Source organism: Mustela nivalis, assembly GCF_964662115.1.
Source record: "Mustela nivalis genome assembly, chromosome: 6".
Lineage (NCBI taxonomy): Eukaryota > Metazoa > Chordata > Mammalia > Carnivora > Mustelidae > Mustela > Mustela nivalis.
The window spans coordinates 78646007-78667867 of record NC_139025.1 but is presented as its reverse complement, the minus strand read 5'-3'; the positions used below and the strand labels follow the sequence as shown (position 1 = coordinate 78667867).

General features: G+C 42.6%; 1 protein-coding gene and 1 long non-coding RNA gene across 2 annotated transcripts in view; one reads left to right on the top strand and one right to left on the bottom strand.

The window, feature by feature from the left end:
- The window catches only part of FBN1 (fibrillin 1), a 232644-nt gene extending 219743 nt beyond the window's left edge, over positions 1-12901 (bottom strand). Inside the window, exon 1 of the mRNA XM_082734843.1 lies at positions 12728-12901. Within this exon, the coding sequence (XP_082590969.1) occupies positions 12728-12891 (164 nt within the window). The 5' untranslated portion in view covers positions 12892-12901. The remainder of the gene's footprint in view (positions 1-12727) is intronic.
- Positions 12902-13067: 166 nt separating this feature from the next.
- On the top strand, positions 13068-16828 carry LOC309866842. Its single transcript, XR_014312827.1, has 2 exons — positions 13068-13191; positions 14795-16828. It is a non-coding gene; the product is annotated as an uncharacterized lncRNA (long non-coding RNA).
- Positions 16829-21861: the final 5033 nt, after the last annotated feature.

Here is a 21861-nt window from a genome sequence, read left to right as displayed (position 1 = left end):
CACTCGCTCCGGGTTTTTACGGCTGAACTGCCAAATCACTCCTAGCCAACTCTTCAGGAAATGTTCAGACACTTTCTCAGATTCCAGCTAAAACATCAGCTATGTGGCCCTGGGGAGTACAGAGCTCACAGGGTGGTAATGGGATATAAAATTTGCAAACTTGAGGTCAGTGGCCTAACCTCTGGGGTGTGAAGCAGCAGCAGCCCATGAAAGATTAAAAACTATTTGTCAGCTTGAACACTGCGTATCAAGTCCCTCCTTCTAAAGCACGTGTCCACACCACCTTGGACATTAACCCCATCCATAAAAGGAGAGAAAGATACTCCACATGTAGTTCTGCCTAGAACCATTGGAAAGAATATAATCATATCAAGAGACATGAGGTGGGGTGTTCATTCTGGGTGCTAAACATCAGATCCAATTAAAACACAGTGCTCAATAAATAGTTGTCATTTGGATTAGGCAGATGTTTTGCAAAATTATTGAGGTAGATGATACAGAAGAAAAGACAAAAATTTAAGATTTTTTTCTTCATTGGCATGATGCTTACATGGAATCTAAATGTGTAAATTAGTAGTCTGGATAACTGAGTCAGGAAATTACAAGAGTCTGAGCTTCCACACGAACAATTGCCATGGCCCATCCCTGGACATATGACACTCTAATTGCCAATTACAAGATTACAAGTCTGAGTGCAGCAACGATGATGGTGGTGGTGGGTGTTACTCTTCAGACTCCCAGAGAAGATTCTCCCTTCTCATTCTCCCATCCCCTCTCTGCTACTCTAACTGGCAACTCCCTCCCTTGGAAAGCCCCATCCAATTCAACTATACCTAATATGGAAGCTTCCACCGACATCAAGGTAGCACTGAAGAGCTAGTGCCCAGCTTCCCATCGGGGTTGACCACTGAGCGAACGATGGCACCACATAAGGCCAAATAAACAAGGACAAGACGAATATCCACACCCACATGGTACAGGAAGTTTGCTTATTTGAAGCACAAGTGAGAACTGAGAGATACCAGTCACCCTTTCTAAGAAACAAAGACAAAGAAGAGGTGTAATCTTGTGCCCAAGAAAACAATCCTACTTAAATTGTCTTTTGTCACTTTGTGTGGCTCACCTTCTACACAGTGGAAGAAAATAGGTTCCTTGAGCACTTTTTAATGAATTTTCTCTGGACCTTGGTTTTAGCATGTGTAAGTTTCTGAAGTCTATCCCACTATAATGCTAATTTATAATACTTTTGTAAAGACAGATCATCTGACTATAAAGGAAGATCTGAGTTATGATTACATATGCCAAAAAATTTTTTTCAAGTAAGAGGAGACTTTAAGAGTCATTCATCAACGGCACCAACCTATTAGGGTCTGATTACACAACATTATAAATTAGTACCAATGGGTAGGAGAAATGGTGGACCATGGGAAGAGGGGGATGCACCAAACTTTACACGGCACCATATACACAGGTTCATCACACATGTTGGATTCACCTCCTTCTTCCAATGTATCCCTCTAAATGTTTTTGTAGGAATCTTTTCTGATATCCAAGTGTCTTTCTTTCATGCCCTGACTCCTCCAAAAGCTTTCAGTCCTCTTAAGAGGCTAGTCAAGGCCACAGGTTACCTGAGGGGATAGACATTTGTATCTGTCAGAACCTTGCACCTGTTCTGTCCAGCCCACATCCCTGGCTGATAAGACTCTCCACCCTGGAACTTTCTCCTAATTCCCTCTTCCTACTTCCTTTTTCTCCTATCCTCTCCTAACAAAATCCTTACCTCCACTCTTCGTTTCCAACATCCTGAGACTACCAAGTAAAAATCTAATATTTTACTTAGAATTAATTTTTCTCAATGTCTTAACTCTTATTTGGTATTCCTGTTACCCCTATTTTATTTATAGCTCAGCTTCTGAAGTTGCTTACAAAAAGAAAAAAAGGAAAATGAGGTGGTGATGATGATGATGAAAAAGGTGAAAGAGGAGGAGAAAATGGTGATGAGAAAGAATGACAGATGCTGGCGAGGATGCGGAGAAAGGGGAACCCTCCTACACTGTTGGTGGGAATGCAAGCTGGTGCAACCACTCTGGAAAACAGCATGGAGGTTCCTCAAAATGTTGAAAATAGAACTACCCTATGACCCAGCAATTGCACTACTTGGTATTTATCCTAAAGATACAAACGTAGTGATCCGAAGGGGCACGTGCACCTGAATGTTTATAGCAGCAATGTCCACAATAGCCAAACTATGGAAAGAACCTAGATGTCCATCAACAGATGGATGGATAAAGAAGATGTGGTATATATACACAATGGAATACTATGCAGCCATCAAAAGAAATGAAATCTTGCCATTTGCGACGACGTGGATGGAACTAGAGGGTATCATGCTTAGCAAAATAAGTCAAGCGGAGAAAGACAACTATCATATGATCTCCCTGATATGAGGAAGTGGAGATGCAACATTGGGGGTTAAGGGGGTAGGAGAAGAATAAATGAAACAAGATGGGATTGGGAGGGAGATAAACCATAAGTGACTCTTAATCTTACAAAACAATCTGAGGGTTGCTGGGGGGAGGGGGGTTGGGAGAAGAGGGGTGGGGCTATGGACATTGGGGAGGGTATGTGCTATGGTGAGTGCTGTGAAGTGTGTAAACCTGGCGATTCACAGACCTGTACCCCGGGGGATAAAAATATATGATTATAAAAAAAAAGAAGAAGAAGAAAGAAAGAAAGAAAGAAAGAAAGAAAGAAAGAAAGAAAGAAAGAAAGAAAGAAAGAAAGAAGCAAAAGAGGAAGAGGAAGGAGGAAAAGGAGAAGAAACAGAAAAACAAAACAAAACCCTGGCCCTGGAATACGTTCCTGTGATTAATGGAGATATTCCTATGCTTCAGTTCAAAACCACGAACTTAAAAGTAGACATAATGTGCCCATAGGGTCTCCATAAATCCTGTCTCCCAACACCAACATCATAAAATGGTTGTTCTATATTTGGACTTAGATGTGTTTGGATACTTATATATGAATGTAAGTATGACTGATGGTCTAGGAATTCACAACCCTTCAAAACACTGAACCAAATCACTTGTCTAATGGAGCAGCTCTCCTAACTCGGAACCTGATTGCTGTCTAAAAGGCATCTCTGGCCAGGAGTGGCGGACACAGGGAATTTTCCTCCCTCCCTTCCACTCTGAAGGGCTGAATAAATCGACCTAGCGATGATTTCAACAACAACAACAACAACAACAACAAAAAAGGCCACTTGAGAAAGTGGTAAAGTCATAAGAACTTAAAAGTAGGATTTGTTATAATAGAGGATTAACTCCACAATCCAACTTTGACTGTATTCCTAATCCAGTTTTATCCTATTAACAATGTGGCTACTCCATTTACAGCACAAATAACAGAGTTCAGTTCACTACAATACTGTCTATTAGCAATTGCATATCTTTTTTTTAAGATTTTATTTATTTATTTATTTGACAGATAGAGATCACAAGTAGGCAGAGAGGCAGACAGAGAGAGAGAGGAGGAAGCAGGCTCTCTGTTCTCTGCTCAGAGATCCTGTGGCTCGATCCCAGGACCCTGAGATCATGTCCTGAGCCGAAGGCAGAGGCTTAACCCACTGAGCCACCCAGGCGCCCCTGCATATCTATTTTTAATGATCAGTTATAAACCCTGATTCCCCCAAAATGTTTTGGAGGCAAATTACACCAACAGATATATAAATATGGGGTTATTAATAGACGTTGAAAGCAAAATCCCATCAGAAGGAAGGCAAAACATACCAAATATTTAAATAATATATTAATATTATATTATATTGTTTATTAATTTTATATTAATATATTAAATAATATATTATTAAATAATAATAATAAATTTAAATGATTATACATGAAACTGGTCCCTATCTTAGAAACTAAAGGAAAAATGGGGGGGGTGTTAAGTGCTTTATAATTCTTATATTTGAAAAAACAGATTTGCCAGTTTGTTAGAGACTATAATCTTATTCATGCGGTTTGTGAGTCCTTTAAATGCAGAACTGTGCAAAAGTTAAGAACAATGTTCCTAACATTAATCTAACAGATTGTGAAGACACATTGGTCATGTTGCATTTTTCATTCTGAAATTACAGTAGCAAAATATAATGCAGTATCTTCAATGCAAAAGTCAGTCAATCCCACTAGATCGAGGTAGGATTAAAACATCTGATTATCCTTCTCAAAAAACTATTATTCCCTTACTGTGGTAGCTAGTTTCCAAAGATGTCCCCCCAAAATGCCTCCCTTCCCTGCAGACACACACTGCTCCACACATCAAGAGGCAGGCTAGATCAGTCCACGCCCTTGAATCTGGACAGCCTGTGACTTCCATGGAATTCCAGGTCATACCACTCCAGGCTCTGTTTAAAGAAAGTCTGGTAGCTTCCACATTTGTGCTCTTGGGATCCTGAGGTATACGGTAAAAAGCGTGGTTACCCTGCTGGAGAGCCCCTATGGGGAGGCCGCGTGGAAAGGAAGACAATCTGAGACCATATGGAGAAGTGAGGAACCCAGCCAACACTGATAACACATGAGCCCATCTGAGCCCTTCCAGCTAGCCCTCAGCCATTCCTGTCAGGTCTGTAGGCAACACTGGGGTTAAAGCATGTGACCAGGGATCAAGAGGTTATAGTTCAAAATCCTGCTCCAATGGACACTTGCTCTGAGCAAGGCCTGGTCGCTGTACCTGGGGCTCAGTTTCTCCATTCTTAAAAACACCCTCAGTGGCTCTATTTCCAAGGAAAGGCCCAGACAGGAGACTGCATAGGAGAGCTTTAAAACCTGGAAAGTGCCCAGCACAGCCTGACAAGTGGCTCTCTGCACCCTCTATTCCCTCCTCTGTCCATCCATGTAGATTAACCACACCAAAGTAAACAGGGCTGCGGGCGCCAGCCCACGGAACCAGAAATACACGTGGAGAAGTCATCTCGCCCACTCCAGCCCCATCCGACGTTGTGGGAAGCAGAGACAAGATTCCCCACTGTGCCCTGTCCAAATTCCTGGCCTGCAGAATCATAAGAAATAATAAAATTGTTGTTGTTTTAAGCCACTAAGTTTGGGGTAATTCGTTACGTAGCAATAAGAAAATCAAAACACTCACAAATGAAAATAGCTTTTTTCCTGGTAATAGAGGGACTGGGAATGGTTCATTTCTCTTTAGTTTCTCATTCTCATGGTGCTGTAATGTTTTAGGTATAATAAGGTTTAAGGTACATATCCTACGTATGCCTCCCCTTTACCTTTCCTCTTGACCAACCAAGTGCTCATGTTACTTCTGGAACACCACTTGATCTTCCTCTTCACCCCCTCAACCATTCAGGCCACCATCCACTCTCACCATGACTCCTCTATTAGCCTCCCAACCTCCCTGCCTTTGGCCTCCTTACGCTCTAACCCACACACCTTTCACCAGAGCTGCAAAGGCCTGGTGTGTTCCTATCCTAGAATCCTTTTCTAGCTCCTCATCCTCACCTTTCACAACATTCAGATATTGACTGATGTTTTGTATCCTTCAATCCCTCTTCCACCCCTGACAGTGTCACAGTCTATGGACAGGCACACAGAGTTGCATACTGCACAACTCCAGGGGGCACTATAATCCTAGGCTACATTATAAACTGTTCCCCATCAAGTTGTGCAGGGCAAACCTTGCCCAACTGTACTCACTGTCCCTTAACGCCTTCACGCTTTTCACTATATACTTTTTTACACTCAGATTTTTCCTTATTTCTCTCTTCTATTTTCTCCAAGCTCAAATTTATATCATTTACCTCACCCAAGCAAAATTGGTCAGACAATCAAAAATTGTCTATTGAACACTTACCGTGTATCCAGGTTCTCAGTTTCCCTAGTGATAAATAAAACAGGAACTCTGTCTTCAGAAAGTTCTCAGACCTAGTCGATGGTCACTTATTTATCACAGAGACCAGAGGTAGGCAAACTTTTTCTTTAAAGGGCCAAGAAGCAAATAATTTAGCTTCTCCAGCCATACTTTGTCTCCACTACTCCACCCTGCCACAGCAGTATGAAAACAGAAATAGATAATACATAAACCAATGGGCATGGCTTTGTTTCAGTAAAATCTCATTTATAAGAACAGGCAGCTTGGTCCACAGTTGGTCAACCCTGATGGACTCTCACTGTGAAGGCTTTTCTGAAGAATCCTGTTCCCACAGGGAGGCTTCCCTTGTCATGTGACTGCATTTGCCTTCACTAGATCTTAAGTCTTTCCCACAGCAGTGATGGGAGAAGATTCTGGGGAAATGAAGATACCAGTATGGTATGGGAGAAAGAAAGAAACTTCCCAGGTATAAGATTTATTATAATTGGGAAGCAGCAAGATAGATTGGTTAAGAACACAGACTATGAGACCAGATCTCCCAATGCTTACTAGTGTAGGTCCCTGGAGGAATTCCTGAAACCCTGCCTCCCTCAGTTTCCTCACGCATTAAATGGGCAAGTAGGTATAAACTTCCTCATACAGAAGTTACACATTCAATGCATTAATGTATGAAAAGTGTACTACTGAGTGATAGATCAGAGCTTGCTAATCTTCACCATTATTATTGCAATTTAATGTAAAAGTTACATTAAATTAATGGCTCTGAGCTTATAGGTAGGTGGCTAAGGTAAAAAAAAAAAAAAAGAAACAGGAAGGATTAAATAACTTGTCATGTTGGTAAAAACTTAACACATGTACTGTTTCCCCTAAAAAGAGAAACATCTCTTGCAGCTCTAGTCTGTAAGTTTTCACACAGGACATGAGAACAAGAGATTCTGAATGGCATCATGAGGAACGTATCCCGCTCAGAAACCTACATGGGCAATGCAGAAGGAGGGTACCCGTGATGGTTACCTGCCAGCCTCAGTGGAAGTTCAGGGTCTAACACTAAAATACATGTGCCATTCAAAAACCCCACCAACTCCAACATCCTATAATTCCTTCTGTGTTTTATTAGCATCTTTGTAAAAATGTTCGGGAAAGTTTCTTGTTTGACAAATATTAGTATATCATTAGCCATACTTGGGAGGTGTCAACTAACACAAAGGAATATTAGGAACTTTAAGTAGAACTCTACCAAAGTCTTTGTCCTGCATTTCTGACCAGTGGAATGAAAAACCAAAACCATAACTAAAATTAATAGAGAAAGACATTTTAATATTAAGAATTTGTCTTTAAAATTTAACCTTTGTGCACCTCAGTTCTTACTGCTGTAAAAACTAATAAAAAAACCCAGCCCATAGAGATGTTATGAGCATCAGATGAGTTATCATATGTAAAACTCTGAGAGCAGTACAGGTGCATAAATGTCATCTAGAAGTTGCTATCCCTGCTACAATTATTGCTGTCATTTGTTCTTACTTAATCCTACACCCCATGCCGTCTGCTACCTTTCCATCAAATCCCAGTTCCCATGATGCATCAGATTCTCCCACCAAATGTGAAGCCTCCCCTCCAGGCTACAGGCTAGATGTCTCTGGAATCCCACAGAGCTAAATTCAGGCTGGCATTCAATCAAGGCTTCCTGAATTAATGAACTCTTTGAAATCCCATCTAATGATCAGTCAGTGTTTAAATGTTTTTGATTGGATTCTTTCTTGCCTTTGATGATTTTGTAATCTAATGGGAAAAATCAAACTTAACAAGGCCTGCCATATAGTTCAAGCCTGATATATTAATTGATTTCAGCTTTCTTAAAAAATTTTCATGGAAAAAAATTCTAAGTTGCTTGAATAGGCCCATTTGATGGGTTAGTTTCTAGAAGCTAAGAAACTGTTAATGTAGCTTCTTTCTATCTTCAGAAAATATTTAAAATCTTATTTTCACATTATAAACAAAGGCTAGACTTCATAAATTCATTGTTTGGTTTGTTGAAAAAAAAGGCAAACAAATTCTCTGTAAATATCCTAACATCTTGTTCAGTATTTTGCTTGATAAGCGTCATTGGCATAATACTCTAATCTTTTTAATCATCAGCTACACAAGACAACAAGGGAATGTTTCAATGTTCTTTAAAATTCCTAATAAGCTTGGAGGGATAGCTGTGCTTCCATTTCTATCACATTCAACCTCATCTCACCATAGGCCGATGTTTTAAATTAATTTGTGATACCAACAACTTACGCATTTTGGTAAACAATCTCTGTCTTAAATGTTAAAAAGTCAGTCATATAAATAAATATTTTGTCTGCATCTTCTCATTTAAAAAGTGCAATTTCTAAAAACTTCTATTTAACAATACCTTGGGGGGAGCGGGGGGCAGAGAGGGGAACCTGGGTAGCTCAGGCAGTAAAGCGTCTGCCTTTGGCTCAGGTCATGATCTTGGGGTCCTGAGGTCCAGTGCTGCCTTAGGCTCCCTGCTCAACTAGGACTGTGCTTCCCCCTCTCCCTCTGCCCCCTTTCCCACTCACTCAAACATGATCGTGGGCTTTCTCTCTCTCTAATAAATAAAAAAAAATCTTTTTTAAAAAGACTGTCTTTTTTTAAAATGATATTGCAATATTTTAGCCTAATCTTTTCACTAAATACAAAAACAAACCATACCACTGCAGGAGTCCTTTCCCTATATTTAATTATTAACCTACCTGACTTCGGATGAAGTCTTTTAAGTCCTCTTTGTAAAATAAATGGACTTCATAAACTCTACAGAACTTTTTCTGCATTCCCTGTTAGAGTTCTTTATTTTAATAACAGACTTCTGTGTAATTAATCCCTTGGAGTTTGCCATCACATAATCTACCCTATGTACAAACGGTTCCATGTGTATTTTTCTGGTAACAAGACCTCTGGAAAAAATAAACAAATAAACAAAGACCAAAAAGAAAATCATACACAAAGTCACAAATTGTGTGACATATACCCCATCTCTCATACACTTATAAACCAAGCAACAAGGATAGAGAGGCTCAGTCTACCTTATCAGGGATTTGAGGAAAAGGGGTTTCACTCTGAAGAATTTTTTCCCTGTGACAGGAAACTGTAATACTTCCTTATTTGAGGGCTAAGACAATAAGGCAATTTCAAATAAATGGTTCTTAACTACAGCTATTCAAGTAAAGTTGTGTATTTTTTTAATTGAATTATCTCCCACACTTTTTGCCTAATCACAGAAGTTAAGAATTCAGCTGAGAAAAACTCCTGTGAACTGAAATTTGAACAATAAAACTAGGATTTTATTATTTCTCATAAAGTCATTTCACATATGTTAAGCAGTGTCTGGTCAAAGGAAAACTACTATACATTTATTATTTGAAAAAAGTTTTGAGACTTGCAAAATTCTCATTTCAAAATAGAGAAAAAAATGCAATTTTTGCAGAGTGAATGGGGACCACACTCATTCCATAAAAGAAGGATTTCCTGTAAAAACAGAAATTGGCAATTTAGTCTAAGAAAACACAGTGAAAGCTGGGAAGAAACTTGAGGATGCTTAAATCTTCACTGTGGAACAACTTCTGTTGCCCGGTGGGAAGGAAAAAACAACAACAACAAAAAGCCACCTGCAACATGAGGAGAGAAGACGACAAGCTAGGGCTGTACTCCCGGAGAAGGAAAAATGAAGCAGGTCCCTAGTCTGTGAACCAGGGGTGCTGACGGGAAAGGAATATGTGTCCCAAGAAGAATACCAAGGCAAACTCTGCAGTCACCTGTCATATCAGAGAAAGACAAGAAGGCAGTATTTGTGGAAGAGATGAGAACAGGGCATGGCGGACACTGGTGATTTTAGAGTACCTTTTCACTAGAGGAAATATTAGTGAGGTGCTGAAAGTTGCTGCCACCAACTGGGCATCAGGCAGACTTGGGGTTACAAATCACTTTCACTTCATAAACTCTGCATTTCCATCAAAATGGTAAACAGGCTTTACTGTCGTCAAAGAGGTTAGTTTTGAAGCTGGTAATATCTTAACTAGCAAAAATAGAAATTTTAAGCAATAACTGGAAAAACTTTGCACACAACCGCTTTTCCTGATGATTTATACAGCAGAGCATGGTTAAAAGACTTCTTCATGTGAGACTATAATAGCAATAAGCAGAGAGAATGCCTTTTAAATGCTGTTCAAATCCAAAAGCAGAATTGGTACTTGGTTTAAAATCTATGGGAAAACCTTTTATGCAGAGATTCTACTTTTATTAATTTGTGCCACACATAAATTTGCACATCTATACAAATAGGTGTGCAGAATTGGGGAAGAGGGGAAAAAATTAATATAATCAAGAGAGCCATCATTAGGAAACAATTTTAGCCACGTTATGGGATTCTGTACACCAAGAGGATGCACAAAGTACATCCATTTGAATTAACAGATGGATGCACAAAAGGTATACGGAAGTGAGCAAGGTTTAGAACAGTATGTACAATATACTGTATGTAATTAAATAGGTCACATGCTATACATATACATAAACATGTGTATGTATATATTATGTATATATATTTGTATACGAATACAGATGCCTGCAATAGGTCTACAAAAATATACATGAAAATGGTGTCTGAGAGGTAAGAGGGACATTTTTTTTATTGTATATCCTTTTAAATATTATTTTTTACTTCTCCAAATACACACACACATATATATATGTCCTTATAGATAACATGAGAATTCTAAAAATAAAAACCTTTATATTAGGAAGATTCATTTTTCTATTAGTATATGATATATTATACTGTAAATGTTAATTATAATTATTTTTTAATCTTTATATATGTAAATTCTTATAGATCATGTGAGTGCAAGGCATACTCATAATTACTATCTACTAACAACACCTTTTTGGAAGGCTTTGTGAATCATTTGCAATAGCATAACATCTATGTCAGTGACCAAAACCTGCAAGGCCCACAGAGAGGTATTTCCCTATAATCATAAAAGAGTAAAACCCAAGAGAAAGAACTGCTGGTGTGAGTAAAACTAGGGACATTCTGTTAAGCGACAAAGTCAAGCTTAGTTTCTGTTTTCACACTGAGTTGGTGCCTCCAGAAGAAACAGCGCTGGTTGGTGACAGCACATAGAGATGAGACAAATGTCTGTAGGGGCCTAACATCTTTCTGCAGATTTTCATCCCCAAAATTAAGCCCCACCTCCTCTCTTTCTACAGAAGCAATGCCATCAAACTTAGCTATTAAGATAATATATATAGCAGAAATATATACATTTTAAGGAAGAATGCTAGACTAACTCTGGTCCTTTGAAGAACATATGAAAATCAGAGTTTCAGTCCATATGTTGAACTTGCTTGCATGGGCCCTACACACAGCAATGAATGTCTGCTGCCTGATCAGAATCAGGCTTAACATGATAAGCAAATTTCCTTTCCAACACTGTTGGAGTCCTGGACTTATTTTCCACAAAGGCCAAAATGGAACTAAATTAATCATAACTATTTCCTGGGGCCAGAAAACCATGCATATTTTACCACAGCCCAACCGCGTGGCCCTGACCATCACTTTGTCCCTCCATGGTCTAGACCAAGATTCAAAAACAGGTTCATTCAGTTTACTGCACTTTTTCTTCCTGTGCCTGGGCCATACAAACATAAATTTTACTCCCTATATAGTTAAAACAGCCCATAACAAAAAGGAATAAAGGAAATGTTTAGCCACAGAATCAGATAGGACATCATCGACTGGTGATTCAGGATCTTATGATCGAGCTACAGAACTTCTCAAAAGAAGCAACAATGAAAATGAAAAGAACTTAATAAAAACCTCTGTGTCTGCATACTGTCTGGGCTCATCTAACAGACTCCTCCAAGGACATAAAATGGATCATTTACAGTTGAGCCTTCTGCTTCTAGGGAGGCCTAAATTTAAACAATCTCACAAAAACAAATTTTTCTTTCCTTCTGAACAATTTTAAGGAAAATGTTTGCCCACCCTTCTTCAATTCAGAGAACTGACAGTCCTTATACAGTCAACCTGCCTAATTTAAATATTTCCTGCTGAAACATTTCCTGTAATAGCGACTAGGAAGCCAGTGAAATGCTCAATTGCATGTACATAACACATAAACCACTGGTTAAAAACATCCCTCTAAGGCCGGCCACAGAAGCATCAGTGCCCCAATGAAATGAAGAGCCCCCTTACAACCCAAAAGATCACAAGTTCTCGAAAAATTTGCCCTGCTCTGCCTCCAGGGTAGACATTGGAAAGACAGTATCAACCAGAAAATCCAGTCCCTAATTTTAGTAAGCATAACTCATAGGAGAGCCAACCCTTAAATGTGTCTTCCCTGACTCTGTCATTAGAATTCCTTTCTTTCCTTGCTCCCTTACCAATAGAGCATCTGCAAAGGTGCCCACAAGGCAAGCACTTTCCCCTACACACAACCGGAATTGGTAGGAAGGGAAAGGAACGGGCTTCTCTGTGTCTTTCAGTCGCAGCTCCTCCCCTTCTTCCTCAAAGAACACTTCTCGCCTCCAAAAATCGGCCTCGACAATGGCCCAAGAGACCTTTTAATCATGGCATCCCCTCGCAGAAATCTTTAAAGAGCGGAAGCCAAGTGGTTTAGCCTCGAATGGGACGAGAGCTGGACATCCCCTGCACTTCTAAGGTGCCCCCTGGAGATCTTGTCAAGGATCCTTCTGGTGTGGAGAATCAACCCTGTCAGTTCCCTCGGGATCTTGATACTAGGGAAAAGAGGGAAGTGAGACCCACACCAAAGGAGCTGGCCGGGTCGGTTACCCTTTAAGCGCGTCGTGTCCTCCGCCGCCTCTTCTCTTGGCCCGGCTAGCTCTGGTTTCCTTCACGTTCCCAGCCTCCAAATTGGCGTCCGCCCCATGGCTCGTGTAGGACGCTAAGAGCACGGTAAATCCCAGGACGACCTCCAGCAGCCCTCCTCGCCGCATGATGCCCAGCGGCCGCCGGCTCCCGCCGCCCCTCGCTGTGCCCCGGGCTCGATCCGCGGCTGTAGCTGCGCCCTGGAGCGCGCCGCTCCGCTGGAGTCCCGATCTGCCGCCGCCCGTCCCCCGGGCCGGGCTCCTCCCGCCTTCTCCAGGCGCTGCTCCCACTTCAGGCAGCCCCTGCCAGCTGCAACAGACAAATCAACGAGGCAGGGGAGACGTTCAGGGCATCGGGATGCTGAAGCTTGGGGTCCCCATTCCCGAGCCCAGCCCGAGCGCCGCCTGAGCGTGGCGCAGTTACTTTGGGTAAGTGAAGACCGTTTGGTCCACCGCTGGCCGAAAAGCCCAGGCCCCCGCCTGCCTTGGTTCCAGCCAACCTCTCGGCCTCCCAGACACCGCCTGAAAAGCGCGCCGCAGAGTACCCATGTCCCGAGCAGTTCTAAACCCCAGGGCCAGTTCGCTGAGTTTGTTTTTGTTTTTTTTTTTTTTTAATGGCACAAAACGCGCGCGATGCGCGCTTGAACGCCCCAGCTTCCCTGACTGTCCTTTCCGCGAAGCCGCGGCGCTGGGCGCCCGCTGCGCCGTCCCCGGCCGGCTCCCGGCGCTGCCACCGCCCCCCGCGCATCTGACCCGGAGCCCGGCACCGGGAGCCCCGGGCCAGGAAGCTGTCAGGCAGGGGAGGGCCAGCGCCAGCTGTGGACGTTCCGGGACAGCCCCTCACCCAGTCCCTGTCCCTGCCCTGCACGCGGCGCAAACGCAAAAGCCTCTGTGGCTGCAGCTCCAGCCCCGGTGGCCGCCCGCCCCCTGAGGGGACCCTGGCTGCACCCACTGGAAAAGCGGCGCCTCCGGCTCCCGAGGTGGCGGCGGCTGTTCCTCGGTCCCGGCTGCGGCAGCCGCTGCCCCACTCCTCCCGCAGCTGCCCCAGCTGTGGCCGCCTCTCCTCCCGTGGCACCCACAGTCTCTGCCGCGACTCCCGCGGCCCCCTCCTTTCCCCACCTCTTCAAGTATCGTCTGCGCAGCGGTTTCTCGCGAGAGAAATACTTTTTTAAAAAAAAGAAAGAAAAAGAAAATGACACCCCCTCCTACATCCCCCTCATCGCCACCCCACCCCTCGGCCCCATCCATCCTCCCTTTCCACTCCCCTTTGCCAGCCACCGCCTCGGCGCAGGGGCCTCCCTCGCTCACAGGATTAGCGCAGTTGGGAGGAGGCAGAGGTGATCAGGTTCTGTCCGGCCTAGGATTTTTCGTTTGGGGGTGAGGAGCTGGGGGAATGGGAAAAAGTGAAGTAGCGGTTTAGCTCTCTCCGCTGCTGGGAGGTCTAGACCCGAGATTAGCCTCTCCCGTGATCTGGGAAGCCAGGCGGGCGCAGAAAGCTGTGCCACCTGCACCAAGAATGCACGTTGGAGACGGTGGCCACGGAGGCCCCAGCGACCCTCGCGCAAGGGGAGTCGCATCCTGGCTGCCCCTGCCTCCCCGGCTCCGCCTCACTGCGACTCTCCCGCCCGGCACCGAGCGGAGACCAGAGTCCCGGAGGCTGGGGCAGGGCGCATCGCGGGCGGCGGCACCCGTAGCTGCAGGGGCTGGTGTGTGGTGGTGAAAGGGGTCTCCACCACTGCCACTTGCCCCCTAAGCATTGGGTGCCCACTCTGAGGCACTGCTCTTCTGAGACTCAGGTCAAGCTACCCAGGAAGATCCAAGATGCTGCAAGTGCCTGAGTGGGATCCTTCTTATTCAGAGGCCTGTGAATGTTAGAAGCTGAGATTTGGGATGGGGGTGAAGGGATGGTCCTCCTGGCCAGCCTACATCTAACTAAGATTGGGCTTCTTTTAGACAATCCTAGTTCACCTCCCCGACACGCACATTCTCTCTCTCTCTCTCTCTCTCTCTCTCTCTCTCTCTGCCTCTCCAGGACAAGCAAGGCACAGTGACTTTGGAGAATGAAGTATTTATGGCATCCTTATATGGATAAGGCCCAGTGTTGCCTATATTCTATAAGGAGAGCAGGAAGTCACACCCTGGGCCCTGGCCGCTGGAACTGGAGACCCCAGAAAATCCCCATGCAGCAGCCACAGCTGTCAAGCCAGAATTAAGAGCTCAGCACAAACGGGAATTCAGTTGAAGGGGGCTTTCCTTACTTGCAATTGTTTGTGCCTAGATAATAGGGTATGGGGACCTGGGCAAGTTACTTAACCTCTTTCCCATCGCCAGATGAAAATAATAATGTTGACCACACCAGTTATCATGGGGATGATGAGCCTGCTGAACAATGACAAGTGAACTTGAAGATGAAAACAGTGAAACTGTCAAAAATATGTGCCCATTTAAGGTCATAGTTCTAGAAGTATGTGGTAGCTTAAGATCTCACCTGTAAAACTTCTCTTAGCAGATCTTTGAGTTGGTGGCTTGGTCACACACATTTGGTTGATATTCATCCAAGATGTAAATTTGCTTAGCACCACCTGTGTACCAGTTTGCTCATGACTGAACCTGGCTCCTTGGTGAGAAAGGCAGATTTTTTTCCTTCACTCGGCAGATAATCTACAGGGAAACTTGACTTGAAAAAAATAATGACCCACTTGTTAAGTGCCAAGAAGAAGGAATACTGGATGCTTGCTTGCTTACTTGATCTAGGTTGTGACTGATCAGGGAAGGCATCTGCCTTCAGCTCAGGTTGTGATCCCAGCATCCTGGGATCGAATCCTGACTGGAAATCCCTACTCAGCAGGGAGTCTGCTTCTCCCACTGCCTCTTTTCCCACTCATGCTCTCAATTTCTCTCTCACACATAAATAAATAAAATCTTAGAGAGAGAGAGAGAGAGAAAAAGAAAGAAAAAGTCCAGGATGAAAACGTATGTCTGAACTAAGCTGAGATCCTCACCCAGCTGCCAGCTAAATGTAGCTACAAGTGTGAACCCAGTAGATCAACAGAAGAACTTCCCAGTGAACTCACAGAATAAAGATATTGTTGTAGTTTTAGGGTGATCTATTATACAAGAATAGATAACTAATACAAACTTAGGAGGGGGACTATTTCTGTCTCAATTTCAATAGCCAAATAAACTCACATTCCAAAAAGTCAAGAAACTCACTCACATTCACAAAACTAGAGGCAGGGCTAGGTTCTGAACCATGCCTTTGACAACAAGTCAAGGGTACTTTTCATTTCATCAGCACTACCTTGTCCATCTGCCACAAAAATGCCAGTCAAGATGTAGGGTTGATGTAGATAGGAGCCACCCCCAGTATCCATAACAAATGGTATTATGCTACGTAATTCATTCCTTGAACTTCTTTGCAGTCTGAATGTACACTGCATCCTATGTGAGAGCTCTATTTACTCCATGCTATAGTCATGAAGATCTCCCCAGGAAGTGGGGTGATCATAACAGCTGTTCTAGTCAACTTCCCTGCCTCCCTGCTTTAGTTTCCAGTTCCTGCTCACATCCCTTCACAAAGAACAACTCCTTGTACATAGCAGGTGTTCAATGAATAGTTGTTGAATTCACAGTTCTGTTAATTTCCTTTCAAGATGGTGATATGATGGCAATTTATGAACCTCACGCATTCTTCCTCATTACTCTGTGTGTTGAGGAAAGCCTTAAGGCTCACAGCTATCGATGGAGCTCTGCCATGTCACATTGCCTGATTATGTTTTAGATGTTCCATCCTGGGTGGTAATAGAAATGAATGGCTCTGGGCACTGAAAAAGAACTAAAGGTAGAGTTAAGTTGCCTGCTTACTAGCAACAATAATAATAAAGGTAGTAATAAAATAGATAATAAAATCATCAAATTTTCTAATGAAAATAAAAATAATTATCTAATAAAATATTAATAAAAATTAACATGTAAATACATAAATATATGTTATATATTATATAAATAAATGAAAAAATAAAAAACAAAGTAAAAATAATTATCTAATAAAAATAGAAATATTATATATGTCCCATTTATTATTATTGTTGTTGTTGTTTAGTTCATGTATTCTTTTAACCGAATTCAGTTGAAAGTCAGTTACAATATGCTAGCCATTGTCAAAAGCTGAGGATATGACTGTGAGGAAGCTGTCATATCTGCCTGTGAGAATCTAAGGTCTAGGGCATTGGAAGAGACCCCTTTAATGACAACTACCATTTCTTAAGACTGGGTTATGCAAGCACTGTGTTCAGTGGGAAGTTAGTAATGTTCTTCCCATTTTACAGTTTGAGAGAGTTTGAGTTTAAGGAAGAGCATTTTAAGGTGACATAAGTAGATATTCCTTTAAAGGAAAAGTTGTATGTGTTTGTGTCTGTATTTATATTCAGGCTCCTAAAAATTCCTCAATGTAAAATTCCGGCTTTGTGAAGGGGAAAAGTGAAAAAAAAAAAAAAAAAACTTTAAAATGTATGCATGCTAGAGAAGGAATGTGATTTTTTTTTTCATTTTAATTATTTTCAGGGGTTTTATTGTAGAAATATTTGAGCTATTTAAAGAAAATGGCATTTGGGGGTATGTATTTTCCCATAATCCCACCACCCTCACACAATGTGTCCATATGGTACAATTTACACAGTCTAACCAAGGTGTGCATGTGTATAGTTTCAGGTCCTACCAAACAGGGAAGAGAATTTACTCAGCACTGCAGTGTTTAATCTTCACATTTTGCAGAAGTTGTTTCTGGGTGAGGTTTGCCTAGCTGTACTTCTGGCAGAAAGCATGCACAACTGTTAAATTATGTTATTGAAATAACTTTCATTACCTCAATCCCCCAAAGCAAACAGTTCCTCCCCACCCAAAACAAAAGCTCTGCTTCCCAGACTTCATTTCATCTGTGTTAGCCATGAGTTCTGTGATCCACCCTGGTATTCCCTGTCATTTTTTTTTTCTCCACCAGACATAACAGATACCAGCCCAACAGCAGAGGAGACTAGAGAAAAGGCCTGGACAACAAGAATGGACATAACGTTTTATCCATCACAAATCAAAAACGCCTTCTTTCTCAGCCCCATTCAATAGCATTTGCCAAACACCAGCTCTGTGCTCCATGCTCTGGTAGACCCAACAGGAGCTACCATGAAGGGTCAGCTCTGGGTCCTCCCAGAAAGATTACACCCTCTCTTGGGAGGGAGACATCAAGTGTCTATAGCAGAGGTCTGCAAACTTTCCATAAAATGACAGGCACCAAATATTTTAGGCTTAGTGGGCAGAGAGGCAAAAGAAAGCAAATTTCCACAAAATTTACTGAGAAAAATGAGTATTTATAGGCACTGGATTTAAATATCACGTAATATTCACATGAAACAAAATACTAGTTTCCTTTTGAGTGTTTCAACAATTTAGAAGTGCAATAACCATTCTTAGCCTGCAGGCTGTATGAAAACAGCCAGTGGGATGAGATTAGGCCCGTGGTTTGGGCTGTGGTTTGTCAACCCCTGATGAATAAGACAAAAGCAAGCACAGAAAATGGCTGGGGATTAGCCTGCAAAGTGGGCGGCACCAAGACAGAAGTCCAGGGAGGAGAGAGGTGGGGTGGGGTGGGGTGGGCTTGTCCAGTCAGGAAGACTTAATGGAAGAGATGGGATTTAAGCAGAGCCTTGAAGGGAGGGTAAGATTTGGCTGCCTAAAACAGTCTGGGAGAACATTCCAGCGGAACCGATGAGCATGAGGCAAAGGCACACAGGGAGGAAAGATCATGGGCCAAAGGAGACTATGAGGTGTTTCCCCATCTTTCACTGTGACATATCTCTAGCTCTCCAAGGCTTCTGTGACACACCCTGGGCCGGGTGCTGATGGAGGGGAGGGGTCCTGGGCTTGTGGGAGGGGGCCTTTAGAGGACCATGATTAATCGTGCTATATGAATATCTATAGTATTCATCAACCAAACCTGTTGGAAACACGGATCCATCGGATTGGTAGTTAAAATGGATAGAGCACTAACTAGACTTTATTTTTCTTCATCAGGAGACTGTTCAGGTTTCAGTTAGTCACCTATTTTAAGGAATTTCTGCGGACAATTAGTTTTTCTCAGGATCTTAATAATATTCTAATCATACCAGGAAACGTCACATGCCCTAACCCAAATTTTCATGGCCAGTCTCAAAGTTTGAATCGAGTTAGGAATGACAAGTAGCTTTGCTTAGTGGCATTTGTTTTTCCCCGCAGGTTTTTGTTTTTACTTCCAATCTGAATTTTCTCTAAGAAGTTAGTAATGAGTAGCTACTAGTAAGTAGGGAATACCTTAAGAAAAAAATGTTCTTCCTGGCTGACTTTATCTATTCCCATGATTTCACCTCCTGCTCATAAAATGCTACTAACTCCTAGATCTGTATCTCCAGCCCAGATTTTCCCTAGAGCTTCAAATTTAGTTGCCCAAGTTCCTGCTGGGTGTCTCCACCTCATCCTCCCACAGGCTGGGCAGCAGCCTCCAAGATCATCCCCAAAGATCTCCACCTCTTGGCACTCATGCCCTTGGGTAATCTCCTCCCCTTGAATGTGGGCTAGACCTAGTGATTCACTTCTAGCAGCTAAAGGGTGGAAGAAGTGTTGAGATGTCACTTGTGATATCAAGTTGCAGAAAGACTTGGATTCCATCTTGCTTGCCCTTTCTTGCTCTCCTGTTTGCTCATGTTGCTGGAAGCCAGTTGCTGTGTTCTGAGCGGCCCTATGGAGAGGCCCTGTGGCAAGGAACTGGGAGACCCCAACAACCAGTGAAGATCTGAGGCCTTCAGTACAACAGTCCTGGATGAACCCACTTCTGCTAACAACCACGGGTAAGTCTGGAAGCCTCCCACGGAGAACACAACCCCAGCCAATGACTTGACTGCCTGCTACAAGAGACCTGAAGCCCAAGGCACACAACTGAGCCGTGCCCACAGAGACCCGCAGAAACAGAGATAATAAATGTGTGGTGTTTGCAGCCACTAAATTTTGAGCTAATTCATTCCACAGAAATAGATAACTGACGTATCAGCAAACTCCCTAAACCTGTTCCTTCCCCTAAACTCTATTTCTGTTGCCAGGACTGCCATGTATGCACTCACCTATGCCTACAATGGGCTTGCTAGACATCCTTTATTTGCATTTCTTGCATCTACAAAAGCTCAGATGTTTTGTATGTTCCAATCACAATTGATAGGAGTTAGTAAGCTTAAAATTTGCCTCCTGTGTGTTCCATTTGGAAATCAAGCCATTTGTGCTACATAACATGCTGTAGCAGGAAATTCCTCTATTTCTACATGATTTTCTGCTAGCAACAATATTTGTGACATCATATTAGATAACTTTCCACAGATAATCAACCCCTGGGAAGTGTCCAAAGTAATAGAATGGGAGAAAGGAGAGTCTGGGAAACTCTAGAAAATGATGCCTGTAGTTTGAATGTTAACCACACAAATTGGGATGGGACAAGCATGGGATTAGAAGACACATGTGGGTCCTGGTCTGGGCTTCACTCCGAATCTGCCGCATTCTTGGCAACTTGCTTTACTCCTGGGAGCCTCAGTTTCCTCTTCAAGAAAATGAGGGGGTTAAATTTCAGTGGAAAGAAGAGCCCATGGGTGTGTTGCTTTAAGATGAACTGAGGAGTCTGTCAGACTTCAGATTCCTGCCCCTAATATTCACACTATACTGATTCAGGAGGTCTGAGATACGGCCTAGGAATCTGTATTTCTAAAGTGACCAGCTCCCTGAAATATATCCAGGTATAGAAATCCTTAATTTTACCCTCTCAAAGGAAATTTACAATTCTATAATCATGCTATAATTGCCAGTTTGTGTTTTACGCCAGTTTTACTTCGCATGGACTTTCTAAACATGCAAAATTTAAAAATGTATAGAATGATTTTGCATGTGTGCTTATATGCATAAAAGGGTTCTATGCACAATTTCCAAGGTGTGTGGGGTGGCGGTTTCCCCACAACACCAAGGAGCAGTTCATGGACACCAGCAAGGTGTCCCACAATTCAACTCAGTTCCGACACTATCTACCGGAGATGACATCATATTTCTAGGGCTAAGGACTCAGTCTCATGAGATTCCCTCCACTTGAGACACCAATCACATGCCCGTTTTGTTATCTGTGCTTCTGACCAACCAACTACAGACTGGACGTTCCAACAGCCTCCTTCTTGGGTTACAGGTTAAGGGCTCACTCCTGTAAGACTGCCTCCTCGTCCTCAGGTGCCAGTCGCAAGTCCAGGTTTGTCCTCTCTACTTCTGACCAAATGGCTATAAATCAGACATTCCCATTACCCTCCTTGAGTTTAATTAATTAGTGAGCTCATAACTCAGAGAAACATTCTACTTACTAGATGATAACTTTGTTACAAAAACAGATAACCTGGGAACAGCCAGATGGAAGAGATACAGAGGACAGGGGGTGGAGTTCCTATGCTATTTCAGAGTACACCATTCTCGCTAAATATAAACACGTTCACCAGTCTGGAAGCTCTCCAAATCCTTTCCATTTTTTTGTGTTTTTATGGAAGCTTCACTGCATAAGCATGATTGATTAATTAATTGGCTATGGGTGATTGATTCAATCTCCAGCCCATTTCCTCTCCCCCAGGAATCAGTGGTTGGAACTCACATTTCTATCCCTCTATTCATGGTTGGTTCTGCTGGCAAGGAGTCCCCATCCTTTGGGGATTTCCAAAAGTCTTCTCATTAACATAAACCCAGTGGTGGTGGAAAGGTACCTGTTATGAATAACAAGACACCCATTTACCTCTTTGCCTCTGAAGCTTTTCAGGAACCGAGGAAGGGACCAAATATTACAACAAAAGATGCTCCCATTGCTCTCATCACTCAGCAAATTCTGAGAGTTTTGGAGGCTGTGATCCAGGAACTGTGGACAAAGACCAAATATATATGAGAAATACATTTTGGTAACCTAACTGACAAAATATATTTTTCCTATAATCATGAAATTCCATTTTATCCCATTTTGTCTTCTTCCAAAACCCTAATGGATCTCCTTGCATAGTGACTGGAACA